Raw genomic sequence first — 14,924 nt, forward strand, 5'->3', positions numbered from 1 at the left:
AGCTAAAATCTACATATTTAATGAGAAGTTACGAAAAGACAGATGTTCATATATCAGTTGCATTGCAGTACCAGATTTCAGCATTTACAAACCTGGGTATAGCAGTATAGGGATTATACTACTGGACTAGGACTGCAGAATACAAGGGTTCAAACCCCACCATGGTAGCTTGGAAATTTTAATTCTCTTGAATATAGACACGGTATCAGTGACCATAAAATTTGTTGGATTGTTGTATAAGCGCAACTGATGTACTCCAGGGAAGGAAACATGCCATAATTACCTGGTCTGGTCAATGGATTAGTCAAGCAACAGCCTGACATAGTTATACTCACAGAATTATACCTACCAGAGGGAGGCAAGGATACAAAATATACCATGTGGGGACTTCAGTGCCCATTACTGAGAGTGGCTCTGTAGTAACAGACACTGACCAAGTTAGCCAAACCGTTTATCTTACAACTATAAATTTCATAAGGAATGCAAACTTGAAGTAGGGTCATGTTAATATGTTTCGCATAAAACAGGTTTAATCAATCATGTTCATATCACACAGCACGCTCCTCTTACTAAAAATGAGTGATAGTGCTCATGATAAGTTGTAGGATACAGCATAACTGAGGGTGGATGGCAGTAAGATGCTTTATGATTGCTTTAATCAGAGCAAGAAATATAAATACAGTCCACAGAGCTGAGCTAAACTTTGCCGCAGCCCAACTGCTCATTTTAGCTCAAGATATCTTGCAATGGAAACTGCAAACCTGGTCAAGAGAAAACTCAAATCTAAATTTGAAATTAATAATTAACTCAGTAATGGCACTGACAGGCTGAAATTACCTTGGGAGCAGTTTAAGTTTTGGTTAACCAGTAATACTTTAAACTGGCTTTTGTTTTAAAACAATCGTTTCCTCATTTCTGAACTTGGCCTGCAAGAGCAATCTTAAATTTTTTACTCCCCCTTTTCAAAAGATTCTATAACTGATGCTGTACAATTTGCTGTCTGACTTGAAAAAAAAGTCCCTATTTTGAAGCCTTTATGCATTTTAAACTGCCTTTGTATTGTTTTCTAAGGATATCAAAATAAACTCTTGGAAATGAATTTCTGCAATGGTGGTGGCAGATGCAAGCAGAGATATTTCAAATGATATCAAATTTGAACTGGTAACAGATTTGCTGCATTTTGTAGATTAGGTTTGCTAAAAAAAAAGTTTAGAAAATGGGCAACACTAGGTTGGTGTTACTGTAACAAATCTGATTTCTAATTATATTTGAATTCTCTTTGTTCCTGGAGAATACTTGCCCACTTATAATACATACAAGAGTTCAGGGAATTTGCAGAAGCCCTCATACTATTATAGGGCCGATTTGTTGAAGTATATTGGAAGTTGATATATGCCTAGATGACAACTATTAGTCACCCCACTGACAGGCCTCATCATGCAATTAGTTTTCTGAACTTTAATTAGGGAGGCGTTGGCACCAAATTCAGTTTAGATACATTTTTTGTTCTTACAACAAATACATAATAGTTCAAAATGCAAAAAAGCTTAGCTTTGTGGAAATTTTGGAATAGAGAAACTTGCAATGTGATTTACAGGGTGAGATCGTATTGCCCACTGATTTTCTTTGCTTTATTTCCCCACCCCTGGACTCTCCTCCGCTAAGAGAGCAGGTGGGCATCTAGCTTCCAATGTTCTGCTAATGGCACTAAGTAACATCCGTCAGACACCCTCCATGTCAATGATTTTTTGTGAGGGGCAGTCTGGCTTTCACTGGGTGTATCTTTGCAGCAGTATGACTGAGATGAGTAATGTGCATAAGGACTCCTTTGGGGTACAGCAATAAGCTGTACATTCCAAAAACTGAACTAACTATATTTTAGTACATTTAAACTTAGTGCTCATCATGTAACAAACGATCCTAAAGCACATCAGAGTTCGGTGGGCAGCAGGCATTATTGATGTTGGGCATTGTTCTATTTTAAAACTTGTTTATGTGTCCAAAGACACTGTCCCAGATTACAATCATCTAAAGTCTAACAGTTTTACTGTTCACAAATCATCTTAACCCTTTCTTAACCACACTACAGGAGTTTAGAATCACATTTAAAGAACCAATGTAGGAACAATTTTACAATGTTGAAACTTAATGGCAGGTTAGACTAAAAATATACTTAGATCAAGGGAAGTGCAGAAAATCCTGCTGTTTTTAAATGTCCCTGGAAATGAGGAAAAAAATATTTCCCCACCCTCCAACAATTGCTTCATTAATTTTAACAATAAGCTTAACATTAGCAACAGATATTAGTGTCCATTTGGTATTAGATGAATGTTAATATTTTACTCTCCTCCTCTCCCAGTATCTTGTTAAGTGGCCGTACTTCATTCCCATATTGACACTGTCAGACAGGTATTTAACTAGGATAAAAGCAAAAAACTGCGGATGCTGGAAATCCAAAACAAAAACAAAAATACCTGGAAAAACTCAGCAGGTCTGGCAGCATCTGCGGAGAGGATACAGTTAACATTTCGAGTCCGTATGACTCTTTAACTAGGTTGGTAGAGGGAGGGTGGTGGTTAGGGTGAAGGAGATCAGCTAAATTCAATCTTTCTCTTATTGTGTAATGGAATCCATAATTTCAAAGTTTGTATTTTCTGAGAAAGACCCTAATTGAAAAGGGAAACTGAGACAGGAAACTCACCACCCAAGCTTCTAAGCAGACTGAAACTGAGATTGGAAACGAAAATTTATGGGGAGGCTAAAACAGGTTGAAATCATGTAAAAGGACACCAAGCCAACCAAACTCAGATTACAATCCCAGCAGTATAGAAGAAGAATCTAGATCCAGAAGCTAAGAATAGGCAAATATACAGTTGCTGCAGCTGTTTCTGTTACCTGAAGATAACACTGGTGGATCTATGCCATCCAGACCGTCGAAAGCAGAGTTGAGGTGGTTCTGGAGACATGTGCCATTTCTAATGAAGACCGTGCATGTGGAACCCAGGTTGGTTGTACACTGCTGTCATCTGGGGTTCAGGGTAAATCTTAAAAGCTGAAATTCTTCATGCAGAAGACAGAGTTTTGAAGGGCTTTGTGACTGAGATTGATGACTTAGCTGAGTGGACTGCCAGGCTAATTTGTAAGATCTGGCTTAGTTCTACATGCCAATTAATATGCAATTTATAGTTTATAATCAACTGCAATTTGCCTGTTAATTCATGTTTAACTTATGTTCATTCTGGGTTTTAGCTATCAGTGGTTATCCAAGATAGGATTTAGTATTTGCTTTGTTTGACTCATGTATAGTAAAACTTCTTTTGTTTTAAACTGTGGAATCTGTGGCCTCATTATTTCAGTAAATAGCTAGGATTTGAGATTTTTTTTAAGTTAACTGGTCTTGACTGAGGCCACAACACCTGCTATCCACAATCACCAATATCATCTTCCATTGCTAGGGTTGGCTTCCCAGCCTCCATGGAATGATGTCAGATTCTTAAACAGACATCACTAAAATTAACAATATTGACTTCTGACACTAAAGCGACAAAACAGCCAAACTGGTGCACATGCTCAATAATTCTTAATTGTTAGCAAATACAGCAGAATCTCATAAGTGTAGTTTAACTTATCGAAGACACGTACTCAGAAGTTTCAATATGCTCACATACTCCGCGAGCATCTTTTTAAAAGCTTTGCCCTGGAGATCAGCATCTCTTATCAACTATGGATGGATGTACTCTCAACTCTAGTCAGGTGCTTCCTGCTCCCCCTGAACCACCTCTCCCTGATCTTGCTCATTTCTGCCCTATTGGCCACCCAGTCTGTTGCCCTCACATTAGCTACCCAGATCCCTTCAGGTGAATTGGAACTGCTTTGCAGAGTGCTTGGGTATTAAACTCGCTACAGCAATATTTTTCTGGCAACGGACTTGATTTATCCCCAGACTGCTGCCAGACATGTCCTCAGCTGGATAATGCAGCCTACATGCCAAACAGCAATCTCCTCTATAAACTGCTGCAGGCCTGTACTGACATGCAAGTTCCATACCTCTATTGTTGCATGTGTTGCAGATACTTAAAATGCAAATTACCTGAAACCAGAAATAAAGGTGGGTTCAAGTGCATTGGAGCAGAGTGCAATTTGGCAGCATACCATCTGACTGATGAAAAGACATCGACCTGAAATGTTAACTCTGTTTCTCTCGCCACAGATGCTGTCAGACTGGCTGTTTATTTCCAACGTTTTCAGCTTTTACACCACTTCACCTTAATTAGTCAGGGTGAGGTGGGAAAGAAAACTCTCTGGCCAGGCGGATTGCAGGTCTGATCAGCAGCCTGTACTGAATTAGCTAATCTCTAAATGGGGCAACAGAGGAGCTGGCAGCAATGTCTAACGTACCTTGGATTAGGGAAAGGAAAATCAACACATGTTCCATCTCTCTATCTTTGTCCAGCATAACCTGTTGAAAGTATGTACGTACAGAATGGGTGAGGGCAGGATTTGGCTTGGCTGCGTTGTCCTCCAGCCAAATAACTTTACTTGGGTGAGCTGCCAAGAGGACAACGTTTTCCTAGAGAATCATGGCACTGCAAAGGAATTAATCCTTGAGAAGGGAGGGGAAATAAAACTGGAAAGAGCTTCAAACCCATTATTTACTATCAACAATTCATGGGATGTAGTGCCGCTGGCAAGGCCATCATTTATTGTCCATCATTAATTACCCTTGAGGTGTGATGAGCCACTTCTTAAACTTCTGCAACCTATGAAAATGCTCCCACAGTGCTGTTAGGTAAGGAGCTGCAGAATGTTGACCCAGTAACATGAAGGAACATATAAACAAGGAGCAGGAGTAGGCCATTCAGCCCCTTGAGCCTGCACCACCATTTAATAAGATCATGGCTGATCTGATAGTAACCTGAAACCTGCATCCCACCTACCCCCGATAACCTATCACCCCTTTACTGACCAAGAATTTATCCACCTTTGCCTTAAAAATATCCAAAGACTCTGCTTCCACCACCTTTTCAGGAAGACAGTTCTAAAGACTCACGACCCTCTGAGTGAAAAAATTTCACCTCTGTTTTAAGTGGGCAACCCCTTATTTTTAAACAGTGACCTACTATTCTAGATTCTTCCACAAGAGGGAACATTCTCTCCACATCTACCCTGTCAGGACCCCTCAGGATCTTATATGTTTCAATCAAGTCACCTCTTACTCTTCCAAACTCCAGCAGATACAATTCTAGTCCTTTCCTCATAAGACAGCCCACCCATTCCAGGTAATGGTCTGGTAAGCCTTCTCTGAACTGCTTCCAACGCATTTACATCCTTCCTTAAATAAGGTGACCAATACTATATCCAGTACTCCAAATATGGTCTCACTAGTGCCTGTACAACTGAAGCATAAACTCACTTTTGTATTCAATTCCCCTCGCAATAAATGATAATATTCTATTAGCTTTCCTAATTACTTGCTGTACTTGCTTACTAGCCTTTTGTGGTTCATGCGCTAGAACACCCGGGTCTCTCAGTCTCAAAACTCTGCAATCTCTCACCAATTAGATAATATGCTTCTCTTTTACTCTTCCTGCCAAAATGGACAATTTCACATTTTCCACATTATACACCATCTGCCAGATCTTTGCCCACTCACTTAACCTATCTACATTTTTGTAGCCTCCTTATGTCCTCTTCACAACTTACTTTCCTACCTTTCTTTGTGTCATCAGCAAATTTGCTAACCATGTCTTCAGCCAAGTCATTTATATAAATTGTAAATAGTTGAGGTCCCAGCACTGATCCCTGTGGCACACCACTCGTTACATCTTGCCAATCTGAAATAGACCCATTTATGCCTACTACTTCCTGTTAGCCAGCCAATCTTCTATCCATGCCAATACGTTACCCACCCACCCCCACCCCCCATACCATGAGCAATTATTTTCCAAAACAATCTTTGATATGGCACTTTATCAAGGATTGACTATATATTTCCAAGAAAGGAGGATGGTGTGTAACTTGGACAGGAACTTGCAGGTGGTGCATTGCTATCATTGCCCAAGGTGGTAGAAGGCACAGGTTTGGGCAGTACTGTCGAAGAAGCCTTGTCAAGTTTTTTCAATGCATCTTATAGGTGGTGCACACTACAGACAGCGTGTGCTGGTGGAGGAAGCAAATGTTAAAGGTGGTGGATGGGGTGCCAATCAAGCGGCTGCTTTGTCCTGGATGATTATGAGCTTCTAGTGTGTTGTTGAAGCTGCATTCTTACAGGCAAGTGGAGCGTATTCCAATACATTCCTGACTTCTGCCTTTTAGATGGTGAAAAGGTTTTGGGGAGGCAGGAGATGAGACCGGCACCACAGGATACACAGCCTCAAATCTGCTCTTGTATCCACAGTGTTTAGATGGCTGATTCAGCTAAGTTTCTGATCAATAGTGAGCCCCCACAGGATGTTGTTCAACAACAGTAGTGCCACTGAATGTCATGGGGAAGTGATTGGGTTCTTTCTTTTGGAGATAGTCATTGCCTGGCACTGGTGTGGCATGAGTGTTTCTTGCCACTTATGAGCACAAGCAATGTTGTCCAGGTCTTGCTGCATGCAGTTCCAAGGATACCCAGAAAGCCAGTTATTTTTGAAAGAACTGACAAAGGAATCCATTAGCCGTTGCTAAAGTTAGTGGCCAAGTTCTACTTGTATGTTTCCTAAACTTGGTAGATTGACAATTTTTTGTTTCAGTACTTGCAAGCTGAATAGCAATCTATTGAGAGGCTTGCCTATGTATTCATTTCTTCCTAAGTCTCCTTTAACTGGCAATTATATCTTTCTGAATAATTTTATTGAATCACTTTTACACTGCTTCTGTTTATTCACCTGCTTTTTTAAGTTGTTCCATGCTATTTCCCAGGTACATTCTTGAAATTATAAAAAAAATTGTAAACTTTTGATTCTGAAAACAGGTCAGAAGTGATTAAGAATCACTATAATTTACACCACACAATGGAGTAATAATTCATTTTGGGCAATAGCGCAAAACAAGTGGCATGTCATCGGCTACCTGTTACAGGACCATCTGATTTTCCATTCCATTCCATCAGCTGATGTGATACCACCCACTTTGTGCTATTCCCCAAGATGAATATTTCATTACAATAATGTGGATGGGCAAATGCAGACTCTTAGCAAAACCATTTGGGTCTCACAAATGCAGAGAAACTATAGGCTAAAATTAAATTTTTAAAAAACTAATTCATGATATGTCAGTGTAGCTGGTCAGGCCAGCATTTATTGTCCGTTCCTAATTGTCCTTGAGACAAGAATGAGCACTTTTTAGTAGATGGAAACGCAAGTGACCAGAGGGCTATGGAAGCTCAATCATTGAGCATGTTCAAGACAGAAATCAATAGATTTCTGGATACTAATGATTTCAAGAGATAGGGGGAAAAATGGCACAGAGATAGATGATCAGCCATGATCTGTTTGAATGGCGGAGCAGGCTCAATGGGCCAAATGGCCTACTCCTGCTCCTATGTTCCTAAGTAATATATTTCCACTACAGAGAAATCCAAGTCTCATTCATTAGAACTGAATTCACTCACTTTGGCGTAAAGATGTGGCCAATTTTAATCTACCTCACTCCTGAAAAATAAGCACATCTTTAATGTTAAATTGTTTTGCGATCTGTCTCGCTCTTTCCAACCACTAAAGTTTCCAGATCATGATATCTGTGTCTAAATTTCAGCAGACATGCAATTAGGGGTTGAATGTTGTTACTGCGACACCAAACACATTGGGTATTAAACTGTTTGAAGAAGTTGGAGATGTAGACTGTAGCATACACCACAACTTGCACTTCCTCTAGTGTCTGACATGGGAGCTTTGCAACTGTTTTGAGAGCAGCATGTTCTTGTCTCTACCAGAAATCCAACCTGTAAGACAAATCCTGAACAGTTACACCAACCTGTTCATACCTCACACAAGCCCCAAAGTCAATATAAATCAAGATCCAACTGTCTAAGAGTCATACTAGGAGAAAATATTCTAAAAACAAGGGTTTGAGCTTAATGAAGTATATTTGCTTTCAGCTATTATTATAAGAGATAGCTAATTGCTTGTAACCTACTATTTAAGAGCACCATCTTGTGGTCAATCCACAGCACAGGCCTGACTGAACCATGGAGTTCTAGCTACATCCTATTTATCAGTAGTTCTGTTTTATTGGTTTACGGAAAGAAATACCACATTCTTAATTGTCCAATATAACTCCTACAATCTAGAAAAAAGGCATACTTGCTGGCCATGGAAATATGTGCAGTTGTTCTTTTTCCATATGAAAATAACCTTCACGGCAGTCTAAAAACACAAAACACCAGACAGTATCCTTACCTAGTGGTCACATGAATTACATGAAGAATTCGCTGCCCATTGTAGCTGATTAAAATGTGTACAGTAGCATTCCTTCCTTGAGACTTTCAAGGTGCCAAGGGCTCCACTGGATCTATTTTATTTAAACATTTCAACATATAATACACCTCTTCCACAGCTGCCCTGATCCTCAAACATGTGTTACTTCACTACCTGCAAGCACTGAGACGTCTACAAAGCTTCATCATCCCTAGCTACATAAAAAAATTTATTTTATGGGATTAGTCCAGTATAAGCCTTTCTATAAGGCTATAGCATTTAAGTGAGGTATTCTTCTTTAAAGCAATTCTAAATCCTTGAACTCCCAAATGTTTGGAGTGTAGTTATTGTTTCATTCCACGTCTGTATTTTCCTAACACATAACAAGTGAAGAGGGCCATTAGAGCACATACCTTTGCCACTGTGTTTACTCAACGTTAATACAGTTATTCATCTCTTCCTTGAGGGTTTCCCTGCCTGGTTGACATCTAACTACAAAGCTGAAAAAGAAATCTTTTTATTAAGCACTTCCATCTCATTGGCTTCAAGCCAATCCACATCCAATAACCTGCTCTAAAAACTCAGCTCACTTTTGACAGCTGTGACAAATTCCACCACAGCTGCTGAGGGAATCCACAACATGCTAAATAAAACAACCAAAATATTCCGATGCCCTATTTGCTCTATTTCCCAATTTCAATGGATTCAAATAGTCATTTGGTAGTACTGAACTTGAGTATCGCTGAAAAAAAAGAAACATGTCGAAGATTTTTGTCTTGCACTCATCAGGACACTTGCAAGAATACCAATATAAGGGAAAAAACAACAATTTATACGTATATATAAATTTATATATTTATTATATTCATATTTAACAATTTATGTATTAGAATACAGGGATGATTGCTTCAACATCTCTTCTTCAGTTAATGGATTCTTTAAAGTGGCAGAGATAATAAATGATCTTTTTATAAAGGCTGGAACTTCTCATTCTCAGAAAGAGCCCAATAAAGTGGAATAGAAAATTTTAATTCTGTGAGGTTAAAAGGTATTTCCTCAAATTAAGTAAAGAGTAATTTTACATTGCAGCTTTTATCCCTATATTCACTACCTGGAGTTTGCACCTGTGGACTACTTCAAGAAAACTGAAAATTCTGAACAGCTAATCTATTCTCCCCCACCATAAAAAGGTATTTAATACAATGCCATACTAGTGTTGGGTTTCTAATAAAAAATAATGCCGACTACTCTGTATTTGTAAGACCAGGTCACCTTTCTGTGACATTTTAACTTCATTATAAAATAAGAGTCCTCCTTTCTGAGAAATAAATATACTTTATAGCAACATTTTTAGATCAGTAAACATCATCAAAAGGTCACCTACTGGATCGATTTTCTCATTTAAGATCAACTACAAGTAATAAAATCAAATTAAAGAAACTGATCAGATTCAATATAACAAGTCACTTTGTTGGCACATTATTCATGAATCAGAGAATATCAAATTAAAAGATATTTCTTCTCAAAAAGACAAAACACTCTACAATTCCATGCATCCATTTTGAATTATTTCCCTCCAATTTCAGCAAAAGTACTGTTAAAATCAGATTAATTCAGAAACAAAAGTGCTCAATGTTTTAAAATAACAAAGGAAGGATTCCATTCACTGATCAGGAGCTGAATCTCTGCCACTTTGCTTTATTCAGTTTCTTCAACCAGGTATAAAATGGCTATAATTCTTTGACTCAATGCTGTGTTTTTTGTCTGATTACGCTCTGCTGAAGCACCTTGGGACATTTTCTTACACCAAAGGTGTGATATAAATGCAAGTTGTTGTTGTTGTAAGAAATAATAGGACAATTCAGGAGAAATTATAAATCTGTTCTCCAAGCTTCGTGACTCATCTAGGTGCATATTGTCTAGCTTTTAGATAATTCAGGTAAATCCAGATTATAATAGCATCAGAAGGCTTGGAAATGGAATTTGCTAAAAATGACTGGAAATGAGAATAACCGAGTCCATAATGGTGTATAACGACAGCTAACCGTACTCATACAGGTGATTTCTTCACGGTCCTGAAATAGGACGGTAGTGGTGAAGTCAGAGTGGGAAACAGTGGACTGTTTATTTCAGCTGTTAGTGAAGTCTTAAATGTTCTCCCGTAGGCCCCTGCTGTTCAAAAAAAAAACCGATGTTTGCCCCTAAAACTGGTCTAACCGAGGTCCACAAAAGCATTTGGCTGCAATGCGAACATTGTTTATAAATAACCGAAAAATCACTGGGGGGAAAGTAAAAATTAGTCTTTGGGTCTATTTCTTCTGGAATGAGAAAATGCATGTTTCTTGGAATCTGGTATTTGCTCATCAATGGTGACCCATTGGCCCTGCTCATTTTTAACAAGAACGCCTAAACAGCGAACGCCATCTCCTCTCTTGCGCTTCGGAATGGTTTGACCCATAATGCTTTCTAGCATCTTGCTATTCGACAGGCTTATACAGTACAATTGAAAGTCATTTATCACATCTTCAGTGTAGTACTTAAGAATTTCCTCCTTTGGAATCAGGGGAACACATTCCTCCTTGTGACCATGTTTCCAGTGGTACTTCTGGCAGACTTTGCTGCAGTAATATGTAAGCCGACAGCGTTCACAAGAGCGAAAGTGACAGTCCAAATCTTCCAGTTCATTACACATAGGTGAAGAACATATAATCGGGAATGTTTCTGGTAGTTTGGTTTCTATGTCAGAAATTGTGGATACATACCTCGCCTTCTGTTTATAATGCACGTAAGGGTTTTTCTTGTATTCTTCAGGGTTTTCCACAGCCATCATGGCTTTTCTAGCGACAAGTACGCCTGCCATTTCATATTCATCTTCCTGTGACAAGTACCAAATTATTTGGGGGAAGGAGGATCTATCCCAGGTTTGCTTACAAATCGGAATGTGATAATGCTCTGCCAAGACCAGCCATGCTTTAACAAGCAACCCAAGGTTCAATCTTTGATCAGACATTTTCCAAGCTACTTCTAGGCAGTTAAAGATCTGCAATTGGCAAAGATACTTTACGTCATCTTCAGTGCACAAGACAAGGCAATTGTAAAGAATCTTCAAGCACTCCTGCCAGATGAAATGGCGCAGGTGTGTAATTTCACCGTCAAAAACAAGCATGATGCCTATATTCGTAACGATTCTGTATCGCTTATCCCACATTCGTTTAACACAGGGCATATAACAAGATATTCGACGCAAGAAGCCTAAAGCCTGAAAAAATGTAGAATGCGAGTGAATCAACTTCATGCTGCTTTCAGCAAAGCACTCATCCACCAGTTCAGACCATGCAATTTCGGCAAATCGCTGCAAAAAGACATGTGCTTCAGGGCGACAATCCTCGGCTCCGTTAATAGAAATTTTGTCAAACAAATTTAGCATGATAGTATGTAGTTCTGACTGGGCCTCATAAGTGTCTTGTAGAATGAGTCTCATTATGCGTTTAATCAAATTGTCAGTGGAGTCTCCAATCAGCATCTAAAAGATAGCACAAACAAATAGCTTTCAAAGCACATGAAAAATTAAATCTGTGAACATCAGTGAGGTAAGGGGGGAAAAAATACATTTTACAAGGCCATGAAAGTTGATTGGAAACAACACATTTCCATGTGCCTTTTTAACACTAAGATAAAAACAAAATACTGCAGATGCTGGAAATCTGAAATAAAAACAGAAAATGCTGGAAAAACTCAGCAGGTCTGGCAGCATCTGTGGAGAGAGAAACAGTTAATGTTTCGAGTCCATATGACTCTTCTTCGGAGCTAAAGAGAGCTCTTTAGCTCTGAAGAAGAGTCACATGGACTTGAAATGTTAACTCTGTTTCTCTCTCCACAGATGCTGCCAGGCCTGCAGAGTTTTACTAATATTTTCTGTTTTTATGCCTTTTTAGTAGCTGGTTACGTAGAACCTGAGGCATGGACAGATCTTTTTGACAGGTATACCTCTGACCTCTTGCCATGTAACAACATCAGGGCAACAAGTGAGTTGCATTTTTTAAAAACAAACTTAAAAGCATATCTGCAAAATATACAAAGGAAAGCCGATAATCTAAACCAGTGTTTTGCAAACCGGGGTTCACAGACCTCCAGGCATTCCACAGAAACTTTCCAGGGGATCTGCAAGATGGCTGAGATGTTAACGGATAAGCAGCAGCTTGAGGCAGCCTTACTACAAGTGAGGAGGCAAGAGGGGAGTGTGACCACCACATTAGCAGCTCATTGGATGGGAGTCCATATGGGGGAGCGCTGAGAGTGACAGTAAGATCACAAGGTAGATCCACAGTTACCAAGGTTGATGGGTGAGTGCCAGGTAAATTCAGCCTTGCTCAAGAGAGGGGAGTTTTTAAAGAAATATTTACTATTTAAACTCAAAGAAAGGGTGCAAAATTACAAGTTGGCTCTGGTATCACGAGTATTGTGGAACTGTGTGTGGTCCAGGTTTGATTTGAAAATGACAAACAATGCAAGCCATAAAAAAAATAAATGAAGTGAAAAGCAAAGAAATTAAGTTTCATACAATAAACAATTCTGGGTCTTCATCTTACAAAAAGGATATAGAGGCACTGGAGAAAGTACAAAAAGATTTACAATGATATCAGGACAGGGAGATTATAATTATCAAGAAAGACTGAATAAGCTGGGTTCTTCTCGCCAGAAAAAAAGATTGAGGGGAATTCTAATAGAGACCTTTCATATTATGAATGGATTTAATAGGGTGGATGTAAAGTTTCCATTTATAGGTGAGACTAAAACAGGGGACCATAAATGTAAGATGGTCAATAATAAACCCAATAAAGAATTCAAGAGAAACATCTTTATCCAGAGAGTGTGGAACTCAGAACCACAAGGAGTAGATAAGGCAAATTTTATCAGTGTATTCAAGGGGAAACTAGATAAGAACATGGGGAGAAAGGAATAGGAGGATATGCTGACAGGATGAGATGAAATAAGGTGGGAGGGTCATGTGGAGTATAAATACTGGCACAGATGAGTTGTGTTTCTGTGCTGGAAATACTTTGCAAGCTGAAAACCATGAATGATTTGGGTGAACGTCAGAATTCATTAAAAAGACTTGCTTTTGTGTAGTTCCTCTGATGACCTTAGCAGGTCCCAAAGCACTTTTCAACCACTTTTGAAGTGTCGTCACTGTTGTCATGTAGAAAACACGGGGAATTCTTTATTGTCCACAGCAGCGACATGTTATTGCTGTTTTCCATCAATGGTGTTAAATCCACCTGGGCGTGTGAGCTGCTGTATGGAGACAGGCGGTAATACCAGGCACTCAGGGCTCAGGGCAGACCGCTTCTGCTCAACCTGGCTCTGGGTACAAGGCTCACAGCGGCCCCGGGATGAGGGGCCTCTTCCCCCGTGACCGTCGCCCAGCTACACCCCACCCAATGTCCGACCGGGCCCGCACTCACCTCCAGCCGCTGTTTGTACGGGACTCCGTTCCCCTCCCGTTGTAACTTAGGCTCCTCTCCCGCAGCCGCCATCACCCCTACCCCCCAGCTTCCCCTCCCCCGAGCCGAGGAGACAAAGAGCGACAGAGAGAGAGAGGCTCCCCTCCTCCCGGCAGCTCAGCGGCCTCTGGGCGCTGCTGCCACCAACAGGACTGGCAGAACAGTCACATCGCAGCCAACTCTGCAAAGAAAGAACCAACCCCCCCCCCCTATTCCCAGCCAACTAAACACCCACGGGTGCTGGAAATCTGAAATACAGGCAGAAAATGCTGAAAACAATTATGAGCAAGGATTAACTTTAAACTGAATGTATCTTTACATGATTCCCTAAGTAGTAAAAACAATTTAAAAAAATAAAATTGCCATTCCTTTACATTTTAGAATCGCTGCTCTGATTGACTTTGACTTCTTCTGCTCCATTTGGAGGCGGAAGAGCTTCAGTCAACAAATGATAACACCTATGGAACTATGCTCCAGTAAGGTAACTCATTCCTTTCCATGTATTCCAGTTTCCCCTTCCAGTTTTGTCCCCTTCTTCCTTTCTTTCTCATTTTAGTTCTAAAGGCATCAATGTGTCAACTATCTATATAACAGGGAGCAATATAGCAGGGAGGCCAATTTTGTCTTTTTTAACTGATGCAAAAGCAAAATACTGTAGATGTTGGTAATCTGAAATAAAAACAAAAAGTGCTGGAAATACTCAGGCAGGTTGGGCAGCATCTGTGAAGAAAAACAGAGTTAACATTTCAGGTCGAGATTACCTATCATCAGAACTTATCTTGTATGAATGTCAAGGGGAAAATTCTCTTGTTGGAGGCAGTTATCGCCTGGCACTTGAGTGGTGTAAATGTCACATGTCTTTAATCAGCCCAAGCCTGAATGTTGACCGGGTCTTACTGCATACAGGCACAGACTGCTGCAGTATCTGGGAGTTGTACTGAAGACTGTGCACTCATCAGTGAACATTCCCTCCTTCTGACCTTATGATGGACAGAAGGTCATTGTTGAAGCAGGTTGG

The 14,924-nt window shown here is 39.8% G+C and overlaps 1 protein-coding gene across 1 annotated transcript; it reads right to left on the bottom strand.

Moving 5' to 3' along the window:
* Positions 1–10,044: 10,044 nt before the first annotated feature.
* On the bottom strand, positions 10,045–13,976 carry LOC144687344 (uncharacterized). The gene is made up of 2 exons (XM_078553333.1): positions 13,868–13,976; positions 10,045–11,925 (listed from the first exon to the last, which is right to left on the bottom strand). Exons 1-2 carry the CDS (start codon positions 13,937–13,939, stop codon positions 10,699–10,701), a joined length of 1,299 nt encoding a protein of 432 aa, XP_078409459.1. The 5' UTR covers positions 13,940–13,976; the 3' UTR covers positions 10,045–10,698.
* Between the last annotated feature and the right edge of the window lie 948 nt (positions 13,977–14,924).

Source organism: Cetorhinus maximus, chromosome 12, assembly GCF_964194155.1.
Source record: "Cetorhinus maximus chromosome 12, sCetMax3.hap1.1, whole genome shotgun sequence".
NCBI lineage: Eukaryota > Metazoa > Chordata > Chondrichthyes > Lamniformes > Cetorhinidae > Cetorhinus > Cetorhinus maximus.

Bases quoted from the DNA above. Each gene is read 5' to 3' on its own strand.
- LOC144687344 (XM_078553333.1), bottom strand. From the start codon at position 13,939: ATGGCGGCTGCGGGAGAGGAGCCTAAGTTACAACGGGAGGGGAACGGA. The intron at 11,926-13,867 runs GTGAGTGCGGGC...GCTATCTTTTAG, and splicing joins CGTACAAACAGCGGCTGGAG to ATGCTGATTGGAGACTCCAC.